At 39.7% G+C, this 13,389-nt stretch overlaps 1 protein-coding gene across 1 annotated transcript in view; it reads left to right on the top strand.

The window, feature by feature from the left end:
- The window catches only part of LOC136862933 (zinc carboxypeptidase), a 106,014-nt gene that overhangs the window by 21,259 nt on the left and 71,366 nt on the right, over positions 1–13,389 (top strand). The window contains exon 3 of the mRNA XM_067139222.2: positions 2,897–3,033. Within this exon, the coding sequence (XP_066995323.2) occupies positions 2,897–3,033 (137 nt within the window). The remainder of the gene's footprint in view (positions 1–2,896; positions 3,034–13,389) is intronic.

Raw genomic sequence — 13,389 nt, 5'->3', positions numbered from 1 at the left:
AAAACCTCCTATGTGAAATATTTTTTGCTTAGAACTTTGGCTGGTAAGGTTCTGTCATCTAAGGTGCAATATTGTATGAATATTGTCAAGGCATTCTCGCTCTTCATAATGTATGTGCTGCGGATTCCACTGCGGTTTTATACGCAGATATGGAAGATGGAATATTCATTCTAAGTTCTAAAATATAGTAAACAATGTTCAGCTGTAATGAAGTTTTTGTTACTAATACAAGCCCTATTTATGATAAAATTCGTGTGCCGGAGCATAAATCTTGCTTCAATATGAACACTGTGCAAAGCTAAGATATTAAATGTCAATTTGTGTGTCGTTTTGATTTGATCTAATCGTTTTAATACATGTTTTAGGTTAATAAAACTTCATTAATCTTGTAGTCTATCCATTATTTATAATATAAGATGCCCTTTATTTTTCCATTATTTTATATATGTTCCTCGTCACTTAGAGCCAAGGTATAGTTTATCTCGGCGTTAGTTTTACGCCGTGGATCGAACACACCTGGGATCCACTGGCTACCTCGGGGGAAAATGTATACACACATATTGTCCGTACATATGAAAGGTGAATGCTGACCGATTCTTTTTTTTTTTTACAAAAGAACGAAAAATCCCTGTGTGATATCCAGCCTTCGTGTCAAGACAACTACTGTCAAGAAAAATAGCCTGCAGAGTCTCACATTAGGCAGCTCCTCACTTGATCTAACCTGGCTGAGTAAAGCCCGTTCAACCCCTCAGTCCAGAATAAAGGAGTCGAATGGTAAGGGACTTGAACTCTGGACCTTCAGGTAAGAGAACGACACAACGAGTCACTTTGCATAACTTCTCACCGCGTTCATAATCATTTCTAATACATGTATGTACATTGACCAAAACCTAGATAAAACGTAATGGGGACATGACTCGCGGTGCAGGAATCTGATCAGGGGGAAGATGCTCTGTCTGAAAACGTATGCCTGGACACATACTCGAAACTGTTATCAGACTTTTTCTATGAAATATTTCCCAATTGAGGGCACTGATATGCGCTAGGCCACCTTATTTCCAGTATATCAGCTCTAACGCTACGGGAGAGATATTCTACCATATCTCGAAGCGTACAGTGAAGTGGATGTTCTAATTTATCTGAAGGATGTTGTACGGAATTTGAAATACGGTTTGTGGCTGGCCAGTTATTAACAGAAAACTTACTGCTCACAAACCGCTCAAGTTTAGATCTTGTTTCAGAGCAAGCCGCATTGTTTTGCTGATAGAAACAATACTAATCATCTAAATAGTCTTCAAATATATACAGTACGCTAAATAGTTTAAAATATATTGTACACTTCAGTATTTACGTGTTATGTGATATTAATAATGACCCGTGTCCAGTTCTTCAGTCATTGACTGCAGTTCAAAGTCACCAGTGGGATTCCCTAGTGGTACATCCCGAGTCGCCACTCCCAAGTGACAAGTTTCTAGTTGACCACTGTCCAGTGGCATCGTTCCTTGTACCCATTCGCATGGTGTTCAGATTATGGCATGATTTTACGGCCGGAGGCTCCTTCTGCCGCAAACCCTAGTTGAGGAGCTAATAAAGATGAAATGAATGATGTTAAATTAAATTGGGTAAGGAGGTGGAAGGAATCGTCTGTGGCCTGTGGATAGCAACTGTCCCGGCATTTGCCTAGAAGTGAAAAAGGGAACTACAGAAAAACATTCTCAGGACAGCCGACGGTGAATTCGAAACCATGGCTCTCCCAAATGCCGAGCTTTGGCCCCATTCCCATGGCACGTTAATACGTGAGCACTCCGCTCGCTATTTAAAAATATAAAACGATGTTATTTTAGAGTAATAGTCGGCAGGAGTTCTCTTCTGGATATTCTTTCTGAAGCACAGGAAAGGGATGTTAAGCAGTTTTAGAAGAGTCAAATTTTCAAACTAATTATGTGGTGCTGACATGATTCACAAAGTTTGCAGATTGATTCCTGGTCGACAGAAATCTGTTTAACATGGAATGGCTGAAAAGTAATTTAAAGTACGGGGTGATTATTGCAGAAACAGCTAACAGATTCTTTTGAAGAGCTCTCTGATTGGTAACTGACGAAGATCACCTTTCAGCTTATTTCCTCCTTACAGGAAACTTTCGTAAAGTGCCAGTCAGATATACCTAAACCGTAGTATCTGCTGTGTACCAGTCAGATATACATAAACAGTAGTATTTGCTAAGTACCAGCCAGATATACATAAACACTAGTATTTGCTGTGTACCAGTCAGATATACATAAAAAGTAGTATTTGCTAAGTACCGGTATCAGCCAGATATACATAACAGTAGTATTTGCTAAGTACCAGTCAGATATACAAAAACAGTAATATTTGCTAAGTACCAGCCAGTTGTACATAAACAGTAGTATTTGCTAATACATACATTTCATCTCTATATAGAAATTATTGCACTAATGTTAGCCGCTCAAACCACGTACGGTTTTAACTTTGTTAAATTTGAGGATAAATTTGAAAAACAGAACTACAAATAAAGTAACATACCAGGACGTCCCTTGCAAAGTGCAGACATTTTAGAACTGTGAGGCTCTTCTCTCCGCCCCTGTTATCTGAGCTCAGTACTCTTCCAGGGGCAGTGCTTCACTTTGATAAGGTGATTTCAAACATGTTCTTTTTTGATGTTATTTGAACTAACTGCACACTTAAGTAGGCTTAGTCTGAACACGTAAGTAATAGAATCGCCTGCCTCATGTAAGGAAAGAAGACTTACACAGTACTGTTATTGATGGACACATTACATTTACTTCTCAAGCTTGTTTCATAACGTCGTCGACGATTGTCCTTAAATTATATTTAGAGCTAGCTGTTAATACATATTTGTTTCTTTTGTTTTCAGTTTAATTTCTGGAACAATGTACGTCATGTGAATAATCCCATCGACATTATGGTGCCTCCACATAAGCTGCCTGAATTTGAGGAGATTATGGAGAGTCTACAAGTAAATTACAATCTCATCATAAGAAATGTACAAAGGTACGATGACGAACCTGAAACATGTTATTACTATTATCCGCGCACTTTTTAGTGATAGATTTTTGTACTCGTTGGAGAAGTAAGAAGGGTACCGTTAATACTGCCAACTGAATGGAAATGAAATCTGAATTGAATCGATAATATGATCGATCGATATGAATTTTATAAACCTTTATTATTTTAAGCAAACAACTGTGTCACACACACAATATTTAATACTATATAACATTTCCCGTTGCGAAACGTGTTCCTAGCATGAATTCTATAGTTTGGCTTTGCTGTGTAAACAACAACAGCACGAGTACTTAAAGTGTACGCCAGATGGCGCAATGCGATGATAAGCGATTCTTAGTTTGTGTTTCAAAGGTTGCCAGTACGAATCTCGAAGATAACCAAAGTCGACCGCTTCAGCACTAGGGTGTAAATCTATCACTAAAAAGTGCGCATATAATATGCACTACTTGATTGTTACTGAGAAGTGAGTATTTGTACATTTACTATACGCGTATTCATTCTCACAAACACTGATCACCATAGGCAATTTTTGAAGACCACCCTGGAATATCGATGTAACCAACAAAGTTTTGAAAAATTATATTTCAGTGGAAAATGCCTCTGTGTTGTGGTTTCATCCTATCTCTTTCATTTGGATTTCAAGTTGGTTTACTGCCAGCTGAACTTTGTCCTCCGTGGTGTAGGGATGGAACATCGGTGAAGATGTTGGGTAGTGATTGTATTAGTTCATCATCAGGTATAATATATCATTTAAATAAAGGCAATGGACCAAATAACATGTATGTTCTAATATATTTTCTTGACATTATTATACTAATATTATTTGCTATCGTTTTTGTTCCAAGTGCATGTACAGGATTTCTCTTCTGTTATATGCAAACGTATAGCATACTTGCAGATTATTTTTCATTCTATAACTTCGTTACTACATTATTTTTAAAACCTTAAATTAGGACAATAACATATTGTTTTTAATAGATGAACACATCTGTACACTTGCATATGCAGTTAGTTCAATTAGTGTATACCATGAAATAAACCCCAAAAATAATGTTCCTCTCTCCTCAAAAATTACTGATTTGTTGGTTACATCCGTATTCAGGGAAGGACTTCAATTGCATATTATACAAACTTTCCACTCTCTGAAAAAATGTACGTACTTTTACACTGACTATAATACTGGAAGTTTTCACATTGTTGAAAGGATTATTGATAGTAGAAAATACTGATGACGTGGTGAAGTCCTTCCTGGGTGGTCGAACGCAGCGTGTCGTTTTCGTCGGGGCTAGGTCATCCAACACACTGGTAAACTTGAGATTATCACACGGGTCGGTGATTGGGCCTTTGTATATGGCTTTCACTCTCGATTTTCCAGGCTGTGTGACGTCCAGTATTCAGACGAGTCCATAATTTACACAGTGATAAGAAATGATAAGACGTTTAATCACTTCAGGCAGATCTGGATTGTGTGGCAGTATGGTGTGATGTGAATAAACTGACTGAATGTGAACAAATGTAAAAGTATCAGATAAGTAGGGACGAACGGCTTTCTACACATAGTATTTCACTGTGTGAAAAAATTCTTCTTGTGTACAATTTACTGAGAATGCTGAGAATACACATTTGCAGAAATTTGACGTGGAATGTACACGTAGGTGCAAAACCTTCATTACACTACGATTCGTCCGTTGTATTCTTCAAAGGTCTAGAACTTGTGCATTATGAGCGGTGTTAGATACGACCCGCTCTACTACACCGCCTTTCTGACCAGCACCTCACCAGTGAGGGAAACATAATGAAGTTGAAGCGCATTCCAACATCGAGCAGAGTGGCTCATTTACAGACAAGGTAATAAAGTTAAAACTAAACCATTTACATCTATTAACGTCATGTGCAACCAATTAGACCTAATACTTCTTCAAAAATGTCTCTGGCTGGCGGAGTTAAACTCTCCACCCCCTTTCACCGCCTCCAACTATCATATCGCTCAGTCCAAACAGCAGAATGTATCTTTCTATTTCCCCAACAACAACAGCATACCAATCCGGGGTTTACAATCGCTCTGCTCGACTCTGGAATAACCTTCCTCGTGCTATAAAGAACTCCATCTACAATAATTTTGCCGGAAAGTGAAGGTTCTAATCGTGTAAATTGAGAGGGTATATGAGAAGTAACTCTGTGTGTTTGTGTGTTATGAGTGAGTGAGTGAGCGAGTTATTAGCCCATTTATGTATAAGCTATGTGTCAGTGGGATCATTTACAGGAGTTAAGTGTATATTTTCGTATAGAGCATTGCTGAGATGTAAAGTTGTATAAATCTTCGTTGCGCCAAGAAAAAACGCTATGTGATATACATATTTCAGCTTAGAACTTTGACGGGAATGGTTCTGTCATCTACGGTTCAGTACTGCATGAACTATATCAATGAATATTCGTCCTAAGTCATGTATGTGCTGCGGGCCAATACTTTTCCGTCAACATTGTCACATGATGGTATTTCGAGGCACATTGACGATATGTAACATACGCAGATTTTGCTGTGTACAATAACTTACATTTAATGAACGGAGATGGGAACACTTCTGTTAATGTGCGGCTTGCTCTTTTTCCATCGGCCATCCACACATTGTAGCAAGAAGTTTCGGAAAATAAGTAATAATAATAATAAGTATAATAATAATATTAAAAGTTCACACACTGTTGAACGGATTTCTGATAGAGAAAATGATAGAAATGAATTATGTATTCATATGCATATTTTATATATGATACTTTTCAAGTATTCATTACAGGGAGATAATATTATTTTGCAACGTTGATCATTACTTTTCAGAAATGAGCTAATATGGAATTAAAATTACATAGCCACAAACTTTGTCATGACGGCGTAATTGATTGGATGCCATAATTGAAGTAAGAAGAGCCTCCGTGGCTCAGACAGTAGCGCGTCGGCCTCTCATCGCTGGATACCGTGGTTCAAATCGCGGTCACTCCATGTGAGATTTGTGCTGGACAAAGCGGAGGCGGGATAGGTTTTTTTCCGAGTACTCCAGTTTTCCCTGTCATATTTCATTTCAGCAACACTCCCCATTATCATTTCACAGGATTTATCAGTCATTTATAGATCGCTTTGGAAGTGGCGACTCCATTGTACTAATAGCCTATATATGTTCCATTCATTACATCCCTGACCCGGTCAAAGACTGGAAAACAGGTTGTAGGTTTTCATTCATTCATTCAATCAATATAGGTAACAAATACACGTAACTAGTGAGTTCTCGAAAAAATGTTGGATACTCTCCTCATATAGGCCTATAAGCTAATGTATTTCCGATAATTTATTTAAACGGATAACGTTGCTTAAGATGTTGTAGTTGACCTTATTAATAGGCCAGGAGCAAAGTGTTAATACGTCCCACTTGCTTATGGTGAAGAGTGTCTATTTACCTGTAACTGTAATATGTGTGAGTCTGGAAGAAAGTAGACATGATCATAAGCTTTTGGGTTTCTCCCGTGTCAGAAAACAAGATGAAATACTTTACGTTCGCAGATATCTTTTCATTTTACTTTATTTCTTCTACCACGTTCGTCCCTGATTAGTCTGATGACCTTGCTGTTTATTCCGCCACGCACATACAATGGAACTAAAATCATCTTCATTGAAGCTAAGATGAATTCACCTCCCACTCGGAAGGCTAGCGCATCTAGTGACGAACAAGCGTACCACTTACAATACACAAACGGTAAAGCGTTCTTAAATTCAGTCCTTCATTATTAGAGAAGTCTTGCTCGTGAACAGACGAGATTTTCTTCTGTGGATGCAAAGCAAAATTCTTTGTACTGTAATTGCTTCTGTCGACGTGTAACACAATAATTTTGAGTTTTGAATTTTGTAATAAGGTGGATAATGCAGTTTAAATTTTGGACTGAGACTGAACAAGTTTATCTGATGTACAGTCAAACTGGCATTGAGTAAGAGTGCTAGTGTCTCTTCATATCTATACTGGAGAGAATTTGATGAAGATCTCAATTCCGTCAATTTATTAATTCTATTGTTCTATGTAAAAATGCTGATGAAGGCTCTTTAAAAATTCCTACAACAACTCTCTTTCCTGCAGCGAAAGAAATTTCATCCACATTGGTGTTTTGTAGCGATGATTCTACTTACCTTCTATTACTTTCACCACTGATGTCACTAAATAATTAGCTAGGAAGTCCCATTCTATCCACATTTGGCCCAAGGGCATCTATCCTTGAATGTGTAGCCGAATACAGTAGAGAAAATACGCGACACTTACGGATTTAGCCTTGTTAAAATGGGAGACAATTCGACGGTGGCGCTCCTAGTGACTTGACCTGAAAAATCACGCAAAATTCAAATACCAATGGAAATGCATATACGAAAATCGATAGATAAATTTCATCTAGAAAGAAAGTATTATTGAATATTAACTTCGAATTTGCTAAAGCAATTCTGGATAAATGAATGAAGAATTATTTAAAAGATTATTATTTAAAGACTGAAATTAGACATATAAACAAGATGTGAAATGGGCTGCTGTGAAATGGGTTGATCTTTCATTTATGCATTACTTTTTTTGCTTTAGCATTCCTGCCTGAACTTTTACGGGTAGATTTGTCTTTTTTCTCGTTTAAAAACATTGTATCATCACATTAAGACACTTGTCTATAAAAATATCGGCACATTCCTTACACACATGATGCAATGAATTAACATTTAAAAGCTGGACAATTTTTCTCTTAACATGAAGCCTACTAACAGAAAGAAAATATATAAAATCCCGGCTTTAATCTGAGAAGAGGGATAAAAGAAAGATAAATATGAAAATGTTGTCGATAGTGATGCTTTGAGGAATATTTACGTACAATTAGAGTAAAAATGTAACATACCCTTGGCTGTATAGTAGAGGATTTTTAAAGTCACTGGCCTGGAAATGATCTGAACAGATCTTGTAATTCTTATATAAGCGTAACGTCCCTTCTTTCTTGTACACGTTATCCAAATCACTTCTGTGACATTTCAAAACCCACAGATCACACCTACAACAACACCTCGGTATTGAAGGTTAACTGCTGCACTATACAATAAAATATGCGTATTATATTTTAAGCCGGTTAAAATATGGGTCGAGTAGGTCAGAAGATTATGAAGTACTATGAAAATCTCTTTGTCACTGGAAGAATATATATGTAAACACAAGATTACTTACATTTTCTTGTCACGAGGGTAGCGAAAGAAAGACCGCGCATTCTTCTCTACTTCATAGTTACAGCAGCCAAACACAGCACATACCTTTCCCCTCATGTTGAGAGGAGATATCAAGGAATGACACACGCTACTATTTAATTATGTCAACTCAATGAAGACGCATAAATAACACCAAAAACTTCACACACAAATACACGTGCTCTTATGACAGAATCAGTAGTTCTCAGGTCTACCCGCTAGAGAGAGCTTTAATACCTGCCCCGCGATATCTCGCTGAGTGTCGCGTATTGTCTCTACTGTATTTGGTGTAGCCTCGAAGTTGCATATTTCCTCCGGAAAAACAAAATTTCCATTTCCAGCTATCAATTCAGAATTCCTTTCTAAATTTCTGTCATAGTGCCTGCGACATTTTGTACATCCCAGGAGAACATTATTATCATAATATTGGACTGATGAGCTGTTTAGGTGAACTGTGAAACCTATCCTGATTTAATAGAGACGAAAAGGAACATGTTCAGATGAGCACTTAATTCTTGGAGTAAACAATTCACAACTTACCATTGTCAATTGATCCTAATAAAGGGTTACGAGCCGCTTGTCCTGGACGTCCTCACAGAGGCAAATTTCTTTCAATGACTTGAAAATGTAGAGCATAGACGGTGTACGTTGAAATAACCACGTTGATGGAATGAATCCAAACACGATTCGGAAAACCCCGCGTTCAGAAGAGAGAACGTTCCGACTATTCTCACATTTTTAAATAATTTCCTTTACGTCCTACCGACACAGATAAGCCTTATGGTGACGATGGGATAGGAAACGGCTAGCAGTGGGGAGGAAATGGCTATTGCCTTAATTAAGGTACATCCCCAGCAATTGATTGGTGTGAAAATTAAAAAAAAACCATCTTCAGGGCTGCTGACTGTGCGGTTCGAACGTACCATCTTCCGAGCGCAAGCTGACCGCTACGTGACGCAAGCCGCGCATTCGCTCGCTCGGTTATTTTCATAGAATCCACGACTCGGTACCTAGGTATACTGTATATGCGGTGATCAGGCAGGTCGGAATCAACCATTAAATTCAAGGATTTTATTCTGTCGACGTTCTCCGTACAGGATGCCTGCTGGTCATTCTAGTCGTGTAGAGTTCCGTCAATAGATACTACACGGGAATAGGAATGCCATGGACTTCTTCGTAGATTTAATTAAAGAACAAACCGCTGTTTACTGTTGATGTTGAGTTCAACAGCTATGGACCTGTGGGAATCCGCATGAGTAGTGGTGTGACGCCGGTTCTGATCCACTTTGGGGTGGGGGGTGGGGTGGGGGTGGGCGGGGGCGTGGTCTGTGCTCTGATTGGTTGGGGGGTGGGGTGGGGGCGTGGCCTGTGATCTGATTGGTGGGTGGGTGGGGGCGGGGCTTTGCTCTGATTGGTGGGTGGGGGCGGGGCTTTGCTCTGATTGGTGGGGTTGGGTAGTGCTGGGGGGGAGGGTGGGTGTGTTGGTCTGTCTCTGTGGGGGAGGTGAGCGTGCGTGCGCGCGCGCGCGTGCAGGGTGGTGGGGGCGGGGTGTGGCCTCCACCCCCTTGGCGGAGGGGGGGTTACGTTTCCCCCTTTGTGCAGCTGTGCGTGGCAGGTGCGCGCTCCCCTCCCGCTGAGTCAGCCTCGTTCCCCTCCCCTCGCTCCCCCAGCTGAGCCAGCCTCGTTCCCCCCGCTTCCTTTGTTCTTTTGTGCAGCTGTGTGTGGCAGGTGCGCTCTCTTCCCGCTGAGTCAGCATGGCGTGCAGATGTGCTCCCCTCCCGCTGAGCCAGCATCGTTCCCCCCTCGCTCGCCCGCTGTGTCAGGCTCGTTTCCCCCCTTCCTCTGTTCTTTTGTGTGTGGCAGGTGCGCTCTCCCGCTAAGTCAGCCTCCCTTATCTCTTATTTTAAACATGCATGCAGGTGCGCTCTCCCGCTGAGTCAGCATTGTTCCCTTCGCAGGTGCACCCTCTTGCCGTGTCAGCATTTTTCTCTTTGTTATTTTTAAAGAAAATGTGTGCACGTGTGCTCTCCTGCTGAGTCAACATCGTTATCTCTTATTTTTAAATGCATGCGGGTGCAGCAGGAGTGCTTAAGAAAAAAGTGGGTGTTATAAAATTAGGAGCGTTGTTGGCTTGCACGTACGCTTTCAGGGGGAGCGCTCTCCCCCCTAGCCTAACCACCTACAGTTTCATCACGTGCGCTCCCCTGCTAGTAAATAAGCGTGTAGTGCCTAAGAGTAGGGGTAAGAGATTGAGTATATATGCTGGAGGGTTTTGTAGACTGTATCAGAGATTCGTCTCAGTTATTGAAGGGAATACTTTTCAACAGAAAAATGGTACGAGTGAAGCAGACGTTGCCACGATGCTATAAACCTATGGACTTGAGGTTTAGCCTTCAGCAGCAGCAGCAGCAGCAGCAACAGCATCACCAGCAGGAGGAGAAGAAGGAGATGTTGCCTACACCACCACCGATGCAGAGCTTTCCTCAAGTCCAAACACTGGTGGACTTGAGCTGTGGTAGCCTTCAGCAGCGACAGCAACATTACCAGGAGGAGGAGATGTCGTTGGACTTGAGCTGTAACGGTAGCCCGCGACAGCAGGAGTTGCAGACCACACCACCATTTCGTAGTAGAGTTCAACCTCAGCAGCAGCAGCAGCATCAACAACAGCAGTGGGAGGAGGAGAAGGAGATGCTGCCTACACCACCACAGATGCAGTGCTTTCCTCAAGTCCAAACACTACTGGGCTTGAGCTGTGGTTGCCTTCAGCAGCGGCAGCAACATTACCAGGAGGCGGAGATGCTGTTGGACTTGAGCTGTAACGACAGCCTGCGACAGCAGGAGTTGCAGACCACACTACCACTTCGTAGTAGAGTTCAACTTCAGCAGCAGCAGCAGCATCAGGAGAAGGAAGAGGAGGAGATGGACTGCAGTTTACAGCAGGAGGAGGAGGAGGAGGAGCTGCACAATAGTTCCATTGTAAAATGGATTGAGGAAGTGGTGGTACTAATAAGAAAAGAAGAGGAAGAAGAGGAACGGCAGAAAAAAAATCTTTTCCTCTTTAAGGAGGAGGAAGAGGAAGAAGAAGAAGACCTATATGATGAAGAAGATAGTGATGATGATGATGATGATGATGATGAAAAGACATTCATCAAAGAGATGAAAAATTTTTCAGTTTTGATTCAGTTGCTCAAAGGGGGCTTGAGGAGCAAGGGTGTTGCAAAGCACCCAATTTGGAAAGAAGTAACAACGGAGAATTTTATACTTGTAAAAATTGTAAATGCATAAATATTTTTTAAATATTGTTTTGTATTGTATTTTGTGCACTAGTTTTTTAAATATATAATTATTTTTATATCTTTTTTTATTTCTTAAACCTTTATCTGTATCCTTTCATTATTACTAAGAGCAGAAGGAAGGAAAAGGGAAACAAAAAAAAAGCACAACATATTTTATTTTCTTTATTACAATCTATTCCTTACAATACATTAGTTTTTTTAATCCAAGAATTATGAGAATCATCATACCCTAACCATTTTACAAGCACTTTATTTCCTTTCCTTCGAAGTATGCGTTCTACTAGGTAGATGTCTGGATGTTTAGTCTTTTGCAATTCTTCTGTGTAGAAAGCACCAGCTATTAGATGTTGTTGACAGTCTTTTAAGAGGTATGTCACAGGGTTAGTAGGTTGCACCTTATAAATAGTGAAGAGCTCAGTAGTCCAGTTAGGTGTATACCCTTTTTCAAATTGATGTTTTTGCTTGCTGATGCGAACAATATCACCTACTTGAAATTTTCTCTTTCTAGTATCTACTGTTTTAATTGCGTTATACACTGTTGCAAGCAGTCGATTGTCTTTTACATCACAAGGTTTCATTTTAATAGTACGGTGATAGGTGTGATTATAATCATGGATAAGCTTTTGTAACCTATGTATCCATGAATGAGTTCCTTGTTTAGTAAACATTCTCCACATACGTTCACGAAGTGTTCGGTTGAAACGTTCTACAACACAAGCTTTCATATTGCTGTACGTTGAGTAATGATTAATGTTGTGTGATGTGGTCCATCGTTTGAACTCAGCATTGTAGAACTCTTTTCCTCTGTTTGAATATGTTTAGGAAATCGTTTGCTCTTATTGTATATCTTACGCAGCACTGCAGCAACTTCTTTTCCACTCTTACTTTTTAAAGGTTGTGCCCAAGCATATTTAGAATAAACATCTATAATGGTTAGCATATACTTAAAACCATTATTTTCTCGAGAATAGGGTATCATTTCTACTAAATCCATTTGGTGTAGATCATCTAATCCTTTAGTAATAACCCTCCGCCGCATGTAACATCTGCGAGCGGGGCGGTGTAACTCTCTAGCAATATTAGCTCTGATGTCAACACTCATTCTGATGTGGTGTAAAACGAAGACTGGTTATTTATGCAATAATTCGAGCTTCTCGAAGTTCTTCAATAATAGATAAAATTTCGTTTTCGTGTGCAGTATGACCTGCATATTTAGAAGCCATTAACAGCTGTAGACGTTGTACAAGCTCATTAGGATCATCCCAGTGTACATAGTCAACAATAGGTTGTTGGTGATTATATTTCCACTTCAAACCCATGCCTGTTCGCTTTCTTTTTCTACATGGCGAACTTTCTGTAGAGAAGAGTGGTTTAATAATGTTTGTATATTTATACCCTCGATTAGACATTAACTGTTTATCCGATCGATGCTGAACTCTGTGCGCGTTTGTAGATTCTAATATTTTTACATAATTTGAAAGATCTCTCTTTGTGTATATACTATTATTGGGGAAGGATTTAAAAATTAATTCATAAAGACCTCGCGTGCCTTTATAGCTTTTGTTATTTATGACTATGTCGTTACCGTGGAAACGTATTTCTGAATCACCAAGAAACCATCTAGCGTCTTCTTTTCGTACCCCATAAACTCGATCTAATACTTTGCGTACACTGTGTGGTTGTGTAAATAAATCCAAGTAAGAAGAAGCAATATTCCCTATTATTGGCTTCTGTGCTTTAAAAATGAATGGAACTTCTGCATTGGGTTGTTCTAGAAGAGTTCTTTCTTCGTTTTCT

The sequence above is a fragment of the Anabrus simplex genome, chromosome 2 (genome assembly GCF_040414725.1).
Source record: "Anabrus simplex isolate iqAnaSimp1 chromosome 2, ASM4041472v1, whole genome shotgun sequence".
In the NCBI taxonomy this organism is placed as follows: Eukaryota; Metazoa; Arthropoda; class Insecta; order Orthoptera; family Tettigoniidae; genus Anabrus; species Anabrus simplex.
Note: the sequence above shows the minus strand (reverse complement) of the source record. Positions and strands in the feature narration are given on the sequence as shown.